The sequence below is a fragment of the Aegilops tauschii genome, chromosome 3 (assembly GCF_002575655.3).
Source record: "Aegilops tauschii subsp. strangulata cultivar AL8/78 chromosome 3, Aet v6.0, whole genome shotgun sequence".
In the NCBI taxonomy this organism is placed as follows: domain Eukaryota; kingdom Viridiplantae; phylum Streptophyta; class Magnoliopsida; order Poales; family Poaceae; genus Aegilops; species Aegilops tauschii.
The window spans coordinates 490,320,720-490,334,513 of NC_053037.3; the positions used below are offsets into that span (position 1 = coordinate 490,320,720).

The following is a 13,794-nucleotide window of genomic DNA, read 5'->3' on the forward strand; positions in this document are numbered from 1 at the left end:
GGATCTCGTGGGTACAGAAGGTTGCGGCGGTGGAATTAGGTTTTTGGCTCCGTATCTGATCGTTTGGGGGTACGTAGGTATATATAGGAGGAAGGAGTACGTCGGTGGAGCAACAGGGGGCCCACGAGGGTGGAGGGCGCGCCCCCCTACCTCGTTCCTTCCTGGTTGATGTCTTGACGTAGGGTCCAAGTCCTCTGGATCACGTTCGTTCCGAAAATCACGTTCCCGAAGGTTTCATTCCGTTTGGACTCCGTTTGATATTCTTTTTCTGCGAAACTCTGAAATAGGCAAAAAACAACAATTCTGGGCTGGGCCTCCGGTTAATAGGTTAGTCCCAAAAATAATATAAAAGTGTATAATAAAGCCCGATAATGTCCAAAACAGAATATAATATAGCATGGAACAATAAAAAATTATAGATACGTTGGAGACGTATCAATGACGAGGGCGCAGCTCCGCGCGCGACGCCCGAGCGGTGTCTCCTCCGGCTCGGGCTTGACAGGCCGGATGGCCGGCGAGCCGGAGCCCGACGACGAGGACGACCCTGGCTCCATTCGCCACGGTATCCAGGAACTACCGCGGCGGCGAGAGAAGGAGGGGCGCGATGGGTACCCCAGCCGCAACACATTGCCGGTCTCGATGTGGTCGAGGATGGCGTCGAGTGTGCGGCCGGGGACGCCCCACCACTCGCGCCGTCCTTCGGAGTTGTGGCGGCCGCAGGGAACGACGCCGTTGACGGAGGCGATCTGCTCCTCGCGGCCGCGCTCGAAGTACATCATCCACAGCGTTTCGCTGTCGGGCGCGTACCTCAGCTCGTTCCGCTGCTCCTCCGTCAGCGTCGAGCGGATGCGAGCGATCTCCGCCCGCCGTGCGGCTCCTTCGGGGACGGGCGGCACCGGGACGCCGCCGGCGCTCAGCCTCCACGCCCCCGGGACGCGCATGTCGGGCGGCGCCGGGTACTCGGCCTCGTACAGAAGGCGCGCCTCCGGCTCCTGCAGGTGTCGGTGGCCGAAGCCGTTCGCCGCTGCGCCGTCGCCTGGGTATCTCTCGGCCATTTCGCTCGACGGCGGTGGAGGGCAGTGGGGGGGAGCTCCTCGGCGGGAAGAAGGCTTTTCGCGGGAGGGAGAGGGGGAGGGTGTGGAGCTCACCGGCGGGGAGGGGCGCCTTTTATAGCCGAAGTGGGGGTGATGGTGGGCGGCATGCGAGCGGACGCTCGTCGGCGGCGTCTTCACTGCGCCGCCCGTGAGGCATCAATGGAGGCTGACCGGCGCGGCAGCGCGACAGCCTTCGCATTGATTCCTGCGGGAACCGATGCGATGAGGTCGACGAAGCAGCCGTCTCACTGACTCGGCGGGCCCGCGGCTGCTTCGCGCCAAAACGTTCGCCCCGGCGCGTCGGGTTCGGCCTGGGTCCGCCGGCGCTGTTTTCGGCCCAAGCCGGCGAAAATCGGACTCCTGGGGGCGCGGCTGGGCCGTTTTTTCGGCGCCGGCGAAAAAAAAAACGCCTGAGGAGGCCTTTCTGGGGGCGCGGCTGGAGATGCTCTTAGGGACCGCAAGCATTGAGCATTTTTTGCTTTTTTTTTCATAGTTTTGCTTTAAGTTTACCTTTGCTTATAATTCTAAATATATCTATTATGAAAATCAATTTACATACATAATTGAAAAATGTTAGTCGTGCATTTAAAAATGTTAACATGTATAGAAAAATATTTCTAATGTATACAAAAAATGTACAATGTCCGTGGAAAAAAGTAGACATCAAAACATATATATGAGAAAAATGTTAATCCTGTATTTAAAAAAATTAGGTCTGCATAAAAATATATTTCAGGTGAATACAAAAGGTACAATGTGTATACATAAAAGTAGACATCAAAACATACATATGAGTGTGTTGCCTGTTATAAGTTTTTGTGGTGGCTACTTTAGGTTATGGCCAAGAGTAGTGAATCATCCTTGATGTGAAATTTTTCCTTGGCTTTTCTAATAAAAATTTCGGGAGGGTGGCCCTTTGATTAAAAAATATAAATATAAAAAAAATACTGCGCGTGTGATTTCCATAAAGGTGGAGGCTTTTTTTTGTAAAAACGCGTGTGATTTCCATAAAGGTGGAGGTTTTTTTTGTAAAAACGCCGGGCCGAGCGGGTGTGCCACGATGCGGCCACCGTGGCGCCATTTGTCAACTTGTGATTGGCTTTGGACTAAATCTTCACATACATTGCAAGTTTAGGGATGCGGTGATCACCTTTTGCAAGTTTGTGGACTAAACCATCACATCTATTGCAAGTTTGTGGGTCTATAGTGCTCTTTTTTTGCGGGGTGGGTCTATAGTGCTCTTGCCTCAAAAGATATCATCAAATGGTATCCATCCTGTCTCGTTGCTTTTGTGTGTGTGGGTATGAAAGGCCGGACTAAAGCCGGTGTAAACACTCTGGAGCCAAAGCCCATATGTTTTGGGCTCGTATAACCCAACCGGCGACAAGAAAGGTCATAGTGTGTACTTTATGTGATGCTGAAAAAAAAGTGTGTACTTTATGTTCCTGCTTTATGTTTAAAAATCTGCAGTAGCATTAGCTGTTCTTCAGGTTCCCCTCAAAAGCCTCCTCAAAAACACATAAAAAGGATTCCGGGAAAAACTTTTGTTTGCCAGTATGACTACACGAAAGAATCCAACGGCACGAGCTGTTTCCCGGAAGGGTCTCGTCGGTCAAATCAACAGTATTCAGAGTGAAATTTTGTTTTGGGGAATGGAGCCAGCTGTTGTGGTGAACGATCTGCTCCAAGGCTGTGGGAAGCAGAGTTCGTTTTCCTCTCTAGCTCTGACGGCCCGCAAGGCTGAAGGTGGAAGCCTCTTTCATGTCTGAACTGCAGGGGCTCCGGCCAGGCAAGCCACTAGACCGATCGATCAGGCACGCCAAATGTTCAGTGGTCCATACCAATCTTGGATACCGTCTGCTTCAAAAAAATCTACCGTAGCAGTAGCAGCCAGGCGTGCGAAGCCACCATCCTCAAAGGCGACGCCGCGACGGTGACCCGGCCGCGTCCTGCTCGGCGCCAGCCGCTAGCGGACGGTACATGTTGGATGCAGACGTCACTTGAATCTTATAAGATCAACAAGAAGTATTTGATGGCATACAAAAAACAAAGAAATTATAAAAAGAGCTTGAAGTGGATGTTAGATTTCCTATGAAACATAGTATGAAAAATTCCATAGAAAATTCAACGGGATCCAATCCTACGAATCAAAGGACCAATACATATTTTTTAAGGATTTCAATCCTTCATAAATCCTGTAGAATTCCTTTGAATGGCCCTGAATCACGTCCGAAACTCCTAAATCATGGCATATGGTGGCCCATGCGGCTCGAGATTCAACAGTCATTTGTCTGTTCCATAACGCATCACATGCATGGACCTTGGCGAGTAGCAAAAGAGAGAAACACGAACGGGACACCTTGTGTGCAAGTTCCTGTTATTATTTCAGGGGTGGTGGTATGTACATCCATCCATGCATCGATACGGCCGCAACACGCAACAACAACACAACAAGTTGAGCACCACGATCCCAAGAGCAAAATGCCAAACTGCAAAAGACCACGGAAATTCATTCCAAAACCCGCATTTCTAGGCCAGTCACCGGTCACGACCACCCTACCCCCTACCCCGATGGGCGCGGCTCGAGACGGCTCGAGATCACCTATCGACGGCGACCGGGCGCCGTCACTGACAGCGGGGACCACCATGCGCTTGTATCACCACCCATCTTCCCGCCTCTGCCACGGCTAACTTACCGGCAGTCGGGCCCAGTGCTCGGTCTCGTGGCTCTCGTGCTTCTTCTCCTCATCCCCCGCCCGCTCGCCGGAGAAGGCCTCCGCCGCCGCCGCTGCCAGCGCCTCCTCTCCCCACGTGGCGGCTCTCCTCCCGGACTTGAACTTCCGCATTGCCGCGACGCTCGCCTCCTTCTCCTCCTCGTCGTATTCGCTCTCCTCCAGCGCCATCTTCTTGCCCGCGCCGCCGCCGACGCCTCGGGAGGCGCAGCCGCCGCCGCACCGGAACACGGCCGCCACCCCGCGCCACCACCTGCGCTGGCGCCGCCGCCCGCACCTCTCCCGGTCGGACAGCACCTTCCCAATGCAGGACACCTTGGGCGACCGTGGCTCCTCGCCGGTGCCGCCAGAGCGCTTGTCGGGCAAGATCCGGCCCTGCGACGGCTGGCGCCGGGTGAAGGCCGGCCGGATCCTGGCCGGGAGGCCGAAGAAGGTGGCGGTGGCCGCGGCAGGGCCGCCCGCGACGCGCGCGGAGTTGGAGCGCGCCTTGAGCGGGACGGGGTTGCAGGCGCCGCCCGCCGCCGCCGACGACTTGGGGTTGGTGCTGCCCTTGGTGGAGTCGTCCCGCTCGTATATCGGGTTCAGCTCCGAGAAGGCCGCGTCGTCGCCGATGCGGATGGTTATCGACTCCGGCGGGAAGTCGTGGTCCGGCGGCGGCGGCACGCGCCGCGGGGGCGAGGCGTCCCCGCTGTCCCCGCCCGCGATGACCGTCTCGCACGACACCTTCCTGTCCCCGGCGCCCGCGCCCGCGCCGCCGCACACCAGGCTCTCCAGGTCGACCTGCGGCATCGCCCACCGCCACCAGCCGCGCACGTACGCACCTCGCCGCCCCGTGAACACGGCGAGCGCCCGGCAGGGAGAGGGACAGGAGGCTGGCTGGTATCTAGGAGCAGGGAGAGGGATAAGCGGACGCCACCACACGCTGCTTCCCTTAAAAATTCGGAGGTGGGCGGGGCAGGGGGAGGGGCGAGGCCCAGAGCGGATGCACCAGAGGCTGTCGAACAGTGGCGCCACCTCTGAAACGAAACGAACTCCAATAACGGATCTCGACTATTTGTCTCCCCAAAACAGCGTTATTTACTGAGTAACAACCAAGTAGAGTACTGATGAGATTTTAAAAGATACTCCATCAGAAGCATATTAACAGTGCATCAGACGATCGCTGTAAAATCTCCTACGATTTGGCTAATGAATTAAGTATTGCAGTTGTGCAGCGAATAGTTTTATTTATCAGGACGCAGGCATGAGTGAGGCACAGCGATTTGGCGCCGATCTGGAGGGGAGACCTCCGACAGAGCCCATTTTCTCCCGTGGCCCTCCCAATTAACAAGCTTATAGTCTTTTCGTTTCCGAGTGGAAAGGCCACTGATCCGCCTCAGGCCGATCTGTCTTCTAGTTAAGCCGCGCTGCAGCAGTGCCCACCAGCGTGATCAACACCACGCCGGTGCTTCAAATTTCGAAAAATTAAAGAACGGTTGGGCCTGCAGATTCAGCCTGTCCTCAACTGTTTTTCAGTTAAAAATCAGTTCAGCACCACCTCTTACTAACAATGTCAAACACATAGTGCAGTACATGGGACCAGTTATACTCCTGCACTAGACAGATAGGTTGCGAACTTCTCCTAAAACAACCAACATTATCTTTCCCTTTTTACCGAGATCAAAAGTACGATTTGAGGGGGTAAATCTGCGGGGAATGAGGTCATGAACAGAAATGAGATGGGGCTGGGCAGACGCTCAGTAAATAAACGGAATCAAGGGCAGCTCTTGGCGCAAGGTGCTGCTGACCGGCGATCACATGGCCGTGTCGGAGAAGGCATCAGGCAGGCAGGGCACCTACCCGATCTGTACTATTCTGTTGCCATTGCTGCAGATTGAGCACCAGATTGAGAGCGTGGCTTAGCTCCTAAACATGCTGATTTTGCTCCTTCAGCTAGCGGCCTAGCCCTAGTAGGTTAGCTCGAAAGGGGCTAATGACAGATGTAACACGTCACCTTGTCAATCCTACCAAGACAAGACAATGATAGGAAAAAGATATCTGAATGACCCTATGCAGCTAGCAATCAGCTGCTGGTTGCTAATCAGACAAAGATTTTTCGAAAAAGAAGCAGACAGTGATTCATATCAGTAGTGCGCAGAAAAGAAAATGCAGACAGTGATTTTTCGAAAATGATTTATGTAGAAGAAACCGAGCTGCATACTCAATCCATAGTCAAACATTGGTCAACAGCCCCCACAGGCTCACAAGATCCCATGGGATCCAAATTATTGCACTCCCAGTCCCATCAAGAGATACACGTCGGCGAACAGCGACGAATGGGACGAGGAACAAAATTAAGATCAAGTACCAGATATGATAAAGTAAGGGAATGGAAAACCACATGACTGGGGAGGCGCAAGGGCATATCCTTGCAACTTGTTCTTGAAAAAGATGCATTGATCTTCATTCTAAACAGCTCCGGCCTTGGGAAACACAGCCCCACAGGCTGCCATGGGGCCTGAATTATTGTACTCCCATCGCTGATTCGCATTATATCAAAACAGCGACGAATAGGACGAGGAACAAAATTAGAATCAAGCAATAGATAGTATTAGATGTAAATGAATTGAAGAAGAATCCAGGCCAAATGGGCCACCGATGCAATCAATTTGTTGTGCCCACAAACACTTCCTGGATGCTTGCAGGTTAATATGGGCACAACCAAGGTAGTATCACATCAAACATTTGTAAGATGGAACATCAAGGTACACCTTTGTACGGCCGGAAATAAAGGTGCCCCCTCCGTTCCAAAATACTTGTTGTGGTTTCGGTTCAAAGTTGAACTAAAACCACAAACAAGTATTTTGGAACAGAGGGAGTACACCTTTGTAGTATAGTACTCCCTCTGTTCGGATACATATGACGTATTTTGATTTGTTAAGACAAGGTTTTGACCAACAGTTACTACACTAGTAATCCCTATTACGTTCCTTTTTATTAGGTGTATTTTTTTAGATAAATTCTAAATTATTAGGCGTATTTCCTTTTTACCCAAGTAGATGCCAGTTCTACCCTCCTTGAATTAGAAAGATTTTAAATTGGTAATTACTCCTCTAATCAATGATGTAACCAGGATCACCAGTCCAAAATTATCCTCAAATCAGTTCTTGGTCACAATGCACGAAAAAATAGAACTAAAAAAGGAACGATATACGACACAAAAATCAATGTCTTTAGATTCATATTCAAAACTACCAATGTACGATTGCGGTTTTGTAACACATGGGTCGCATATTAATGGAGCAAATGTTGGTCAAAGTTTGTCTTAAGTAACTAACTAAAAATGAAAATACGCCCTTTAAATCCATACTGGCAGCGTTGATTATAAAGCATGCCAAAGCAAATTACAGGAATAGTGAATTTTTCTACTGTACGCACAAATTAAATCTTTCAAGCATCAGTGAAATATGTGACAACGAACAATACATGTGTCAAAACTTTAGTACGTGCATTTTCAACATTGATAGTCTACAAATGAAGCTTGGATGAGTAAGTTCATTGGTAAAAATAAAACCTGACAGAGCTAAAACATGGAGGAACTGTTGATCATGACATATACACATAATACTTTGATGTTTCCGGTCGAAATATTCACAAAAATCTCAACAGCCAAGGTTCAGATTTTAGACAGCACTCTTTAGTGGCTAAGAGGGACTTTGGGGGAAACTAGCAATTAATTGGTTTCAGCTATTCAACACAAGATAATTGCATAGATAAGCAAAAATAGTTCACTATAACAGATCAGGAATTTTGGGAGGAACAATGCTACTGAAATAAGGTAAGGGATGTTTGATAATGGACTGTTTCCCGCATAAAAATGTCGCTGGAGTGAACTCTTTGATGAGCACATTAAAATTCCTACCACCATCATTTAGGATAAAAAGACAATTTTATGAAAGCTACAGATATCAGCAGATAACAATAATGTTAAGGCCACTGCTAGCATGCTGGTTGAGCCTTCTGTTTCAGAGGACCATGCTATGTTCTCTTCCAAATCCAATTCAGCAGCTATACTACCCCAACAGTGCGTAATACAGCATGTTCGTTCAGACTTCTCTATCAAATTCTCACAACAGTGCACATACCATACTACCCCAACGGTGATAGTTCAACAGATTTCCATAGGGTTGAAATATTAGTATTATCAAGAACTATACCACGAGTACATGAACTAAACCAATGAAACATTGTATCTGTTTAGACCAGCAGTGAGAAACGCAACAAATACGATGTGGAATGGCTAGAAAAAAGGTCACGGTGACAAAATTCCCTAGCGGGAAGGGTAAACATACATTAATAACAACAATTAAAACCTTCTCCAGAATGGTCTCCAGTATGAACACAGAATTCTGCCTTCCAACTTTTTTGGGGGCGAGATCCCACCATTTCTTTAGGTCCAGGATCACAGAGTAAACAGAGGCAAGGAATGCCTCGATCTCGAACGATGCAGGGATTGTTCTGTAACTTGTAACATTTCAAGTCAAGAAGTTGCCTAAGGGGCCTTACTCTTCACGGCGCGGAGGCGGGCTTGCCCGGCCCAGTCGGCGGCGGCGGCAGGGGAGGAGATGGGGTAGGAGGAGTGGAAGCGGCCTGCGACTCCTCGGCCGCGGCGAGCTGGCGGAGGCGGGCCTGGAGGGCGCGGACGCGGTCCTCGGTGCGGCGGAGCTTGCACCATCGCCAGGTGATGTACGCGCCGAGGCCGCCGTAGACGAGGATGTAGGAGCCCCACACGTACGGGTACGTCTCCGCGTGCTCTTTCGTGCTCCTCCATTGCTCCCGCACCTTCGCGATCAAGCTGCCTCCAGCCCCCGCCGCGTCCACCGGCGGCGGCGGCGGCGCGTCCTCGCCATCCCCGGGAGTCGCCATTGGTGGTGCGCTACTTCTTCGCCTTGTTCTTAGGGCAACTGGGAATGGCCGAATTGGTCGGGTAATTTGGCCCAGGCTAGAATGGACCCTGTCTTTTGTCTCGCTTTGCATATACGTGGGCTGGCCTACATCATGGGCTGAAACTTCTTGCGGAAAATACTGCATCCATGATATTCTCAGAATATATTAAGAAAAACTAGCAAATATGCCCGTGCGTTGCCACGGGTTAATTTAATTTATTTATTTCAAACATGGATAATTTAGTCGAAGAACAATCTTTAGTTCAATTAGAGCATTTATAATTTTCGTTGTCCGAACCATGGGGCAAAGATGTAAAGAACGATACTCATTTCGTCCGGTGGTGCCTCCTTCAACTCCTCAGTGCCCTAGGGTTGAAGATTAGTTGTGCATGGAAGAGTTTTTGAGTGGGAGAAAAAAATGGTGGAAGGAGGGTTGCTGTTGGAGAGGAAGGGGCGCATGTAGGACTTCAGCTGAATGCCTATTTTCTTGACTTTGAAGTAAAATTTTCGAGAGTTTAATTACTAATTCAAAGAATTTTCATATATTATTTAAAGTGAGAGCATTGCCGACTTAACTATGACGATGTACATTGGGCCGCCGATGCCTATCGACAAATCATACGATACCAGGACATTAACCATCATACTCACAATAAAAATGTTGTGCATGTAGCACCTGCATTGAGTTACCGACATGAGATAGTAAAAATGTTGTATACTTCGCTGGTTGTCCATGCATATATGCTCATGTTGTGTATGTGCTAACCATTAAGTCTTTGCCGTATAGATTTACTGACTTCCTCTTCTGTTGGGATATATGCAGGGTTAACCATCGCAATTGAATCTTTGCATGGTGTGTTGCGCTTCAACTCACGGTTAGCTGCAATTTGCTTTATCCTAGCTTTTTTTTGTTCTGGCTGCATATTTGCATATTTCTGTCTTTGTCATGCATATTTTTTTTTTGCCTTTTGTGTTGGCTCCATATTTGCATATTTCTTCCTCCCATGTGTGCATTTTTTCCGCAAATGAGTTGAATCTTTATTTTTTTTGCTTTGCTGATAGGCTTCACGACGCTTTTTTAGTTTATCCCGTTTGTCTTCGTTGGTCATCCTTGCATACCGCTCTCTGTCTTTTCTCCTTCTTTGTTCCCTGGCATCCATCACCGGAGATCGCGACCCCAATTGCTTGTCTGCATGAGACTTTTTTATATTATATAAATATGTTATTCATTAAAAAACAGATTAGATTTTGCATCATAAATAGAACATAGGAGCTGCTCCTACTTATAAGTTACATTAAGTACGCTGGACATTAGCATGAGAATATATATGTTTATATATTGTCGTGTTATTCCTAGATCCAATTTAGAAAAATAGGAAAATGATATTGAAGTAAGAGCACTGATATACAGATGACATTTTTTGTCTAACTTCAATACGACAATGTAGACCAGACGTCTATAAATAATGAGAAAACATATCACACTGGCACATTAATCATCCTAATGAGTTACTAACATCGGACAATAAAAATACAACAATGTAGATCAGACGTCTATAAATGGTGACAAGCCTAATGTGTTACTAACATCGGACAATAAAAATATCGTACAAGCAATACTTTTGTTGAAGTTATTTTACCTGGACACAGTTGTTCCTCCATACCTCCAGCACGTCCATCTTCAGAGACGTGAAGCATGGCATCTTCTTTCTTGTCCGGAACAACAACTTTACTGAGATCTGACTCTATGGCCAGGACTTCTACTAAATGTTTTTTGGTGTCGATGATTTATTATGCAAACACGTATATAGGCGAGATCAACAGTGCCAAAAAAAAATTGTTCTGTATTTTACGTTCGTGTGCAAGTATTTCACAGGACGTCTAGATAACGCTTCCCTTGTGTGCACGGTAAGTTATGTATATATATAAGTCCAACATTGTGTAATCCTAACGGATGGAGTCCGTCACGGACACAAACACAAACATCAAACCCCATAAGGTTTTTTTTGCTTGACACTTTATTTTTGAACACTTTCCATCGGCAATTCTCCTCTATTTTTTTTCCTTCTCATTTAATTGATCAGGGGCGGCGCATACAGCAACGTTAATCAACGTGCATATTTCTCCTTAAATTATGCAGGAAGTATTCTGGTTCTCTGTCCTTTTTAAATTGCTTAGGATCCCGATTTCCTTCCTTAGTTCTTCTTTATCAAGACGTGTCCTTCTCAAATTAGATTATAGAATTTAGAATTTATCTCTTAGGATTCCAATTTCTTTCCTATTTCCGTTTTTGTCACCTCTTTGTCCCATTTAATAGCCCATATGAGGAGATTAATTGCCTTGCTTTCCAGTTAATTAGCCCAAATGGCGCCCTATTTAGTAGCCCACATCATCATATATATAGAATTTATCTCTTAGGATTCCAATTTCTTTCCTATTTCCTTTTTTGTCACCTCTTTGTCCCATTTAATAGCCCATATCATAATAGAGGAGATTAATTGCCTCGCTTTCCAGTTAATTAGCCCAAATGCATATATATAAGTCCAACATTGTGTAATCCTAACGGATGGAGTCCGTCACGGACACAAACACAAACATCAAACCCCATAAGGTTTTTTTTGCTTGACACTTTATTTTTGAACACTTTCCATCGGCAATTCTCCTCTATTTTTTTTCCTTCTCATTTAATTGATCAGGGGCGGCGCATACAGCAACGTTAATCAACGTGCATATTTCTCCTTAAATTATGCAGGAAGTATTCTGGTTCTCTGTCCTTTTTAAATTGCTTAGGATCCCGATTTCCTTCCTTAGTTCTTCTTTATCAAGACGTGTCCTTCTCAAATTAGATTATAGAATTTAGAATTTATCTCTTAGGATTCCAATTTCTTTCCTATTTCCGTTTTTGTCACCTCTTTGTCCCATTTAATAGCCCATATGAGGAGATTAATTGCCTTGCTTTCCAGTTAATTAGCCCAAATGGCGCCCTATTTAGTAGCCCACATCATCATATATATAGAATTTATCTCTTAGGATTCCAATTTCTTTCCTATTTCCTTTTTTGTCACCTCTTTGTCCCATTTAATAGCCCATATCATAATAGAGGAGATTAATTGCCTCGCTTTCCAGTTAATTAGCCCAAATGGCGCCCCATTTAGTAGCCCACATCACATAGGAAGATTAATTGCCTCGCTTCCCTGGTAATTAGCGTCCTTTTCTGTCCTTTATTTTCTGTAATGATCTTCGAGATGGTTTCCTGATAACCAAGAAACACAAAAACATATATAAATTGAGTCGATTGAATGTGGGAGAGCGAGGTGGGACTATCTATTATTTGAGTCAATTCAACCTTAAACAACAACGCAGGCTGGCTCGGTTGGCTGCGCCGTCATGAGTTGGCTGTCAGGTTTTGGGTTCGAGTCTTCTTACCAGCAATTTTTTTTTGCCTCAAGTGGGATACTGGGCCGTCAGATTGGTTCATTCGGTTAGCCCAGATGGGCCGGAGTCAATCTTGGGCTGGAGTTTTTGTGGCTCGTTAGGTTGGCTTGGAACACGAACGAAAGGAACCCGTGGACGACGGACGGACGAAACTAATTACGTACGAAAATTAGGGAGGAAGAAGCGATCAATGCTTTAATAGTAGGTATAGACTAGCAAAAGAGCCCGTGCGTTGCAACGGGAGAGAAAACATAACACACGCTCTTAACCCAACAGCCATCACTCAAGACCACAATAGGCCCATCTCCTTTATTTTTGCGAGGCATCATATTTGTGTTGCCGCTTATCCTCCTTCTCACCCTCGCCGGCGATGGCCTCGGTGTTCACATAAAACAAAACAAAAACGTGTTTGAATATGGTTAAGGCGTCTCTCTCTCCCTCTCCCTCCCTCTCTCTCCCTCTCTCTCTCTTTCTCTCACTCTCGCGATGAGAAATCTGTTGTTTCCCCCTACGACATTTTTCAGAGGTATGCATGTGTAGTTATCGATGTTTACTTTTTCCTATATTGTTATAGTGGGGTGTTTATTTCCAATCCGGATCACCGCCGGTACGTAAGGAAAACGGATCTTACGCTATAAATTATAAGTTTGCTCCCAACACAATATTTTAAAAATATTTAACAGGTAAATTAACATCATATTTAGATTCCACACATTTTTTCTAATAAAATATCATATATAATATGTTAAAATCGAAGTTACGGTTTAAAAGATACGGATAATTTAGAAAATCACTTGTTTGACTTAAATATATTTCAAAATAATATTTAAAAATACTTAACAGGTAAAAATAATATCATATTCATATTCTACATATTTTTCTAATCAAATTTCATATATAACATATTCAAATCGGAGTTACGGTTTAAAAGATATGGGTGATTTAAAAAAACATTGTTTGACTTAAATATGATCCGCGGATGAATTACCTAAAACATCAGGGTTTTTTTTTGAAAAATGTAAAATAACGGCTCGGGTGTGACTTAAATCCGGACTGCGGGTTGACTTCAAGAAAATACAGCGACTTTTGTGTAAAATATGAAAAAACTTTTCGTTTTAACTTAGAACAGGACCGCGGGTTGAATTCACTGAAATAGAGGGACTTTTCTGAAAAATGTCATGACGGACGAAAGAAACCCAATTTGCTTTATTATTAAGTAAAGATATAGAAAAGACAGGGTTGTCTTAAAAAAAAGATAGGTTCTTTTTTTAAGGAAAAAGACAGGTACATAACCAAGCCAGTTGTAAATGCTAAAAAAGGGATGTACAATATTTAAGCCCTATTCGGCAACCCTCCATGGAGCAGAGCGCTGTTCTAACCGCTCCCTACATTATACTGCATGCCACTCCGCTCCGAAGCGGAGTTGCAGAGCAGAGGGATACCGAACAGGCCGTTAGGCTACATGGCTATGTGCCCAAAATGGAGGCACACCCGATAACGCATGAGGCAGATCAAGCTCATGTCGTGGCGGTAGTATGTGTGGTGTGCACATTTGACAACACCAAAAAATATTTAGGCTGTGTTTTGAATGACCGAATAGTTGAAATT

The 13,794-nt window shown here is 46.2% G+C and overlaps 2 protein-coding genes across 2 annotated transcripts; both read right to left on the reverse strand.

Annotated features, from left to right (window-relative positions):
* Positions 1-3,454: 3,454 nt before the first annotated feature.
* LOC109756362 (uncharacterized) lies at positions 3,455-5,036 on the reverse strand. The gene has a single exon (XM_020315214.4). It carries the CDS (start codon positions 4,613-4,615, stop codon positions 3,782-3,784), a length of 834 nt encoding a protein of 277 aa, XP_020170803.1. The 5' UTR covers positions 4,616-5,036; the 3' UTR covers positions 3,455-3,781.
* Positions 5,037-8,136: 3,100 nt separating this feature from the next.
* LOC109756391 (uncharacterized) lies at positions 8,137-8,807 on the reverse strand. The gene has a single exon (XM_020315238.4). It carries the CDS (start codon positions 8,729-8,731, stop codon positions 8,375-8,377), a length of 357 nt encoding a protein of 118 aa, XP_020170827.1. The 5' UTR covers positions 8,732-8,807; the 3' UTR covers positions 8,137-8,374.
* Between the last annotated feature and the right edge of the window lie 4,987 nt (positions 8,808-13,794).

What these genes read in the sequence shown, in the direction of transcription:
- LOC109756362 (XM_020315214.4), bottom strand. Translation starts at nt 4,615, where the DNA reads ATGCCGCAGGTCGACCTGGAGAGCCTGGTGTGCGGCGGCGCGGGCGCG.
- LOC109756391 (XM_020315238.4), bottom strand. Translation starts at nt 8,731, where the DNA reads ATGGCGACTCCCGGGGATGGCGAGGACGCGCCGCCGCCGCCGCCGGTG.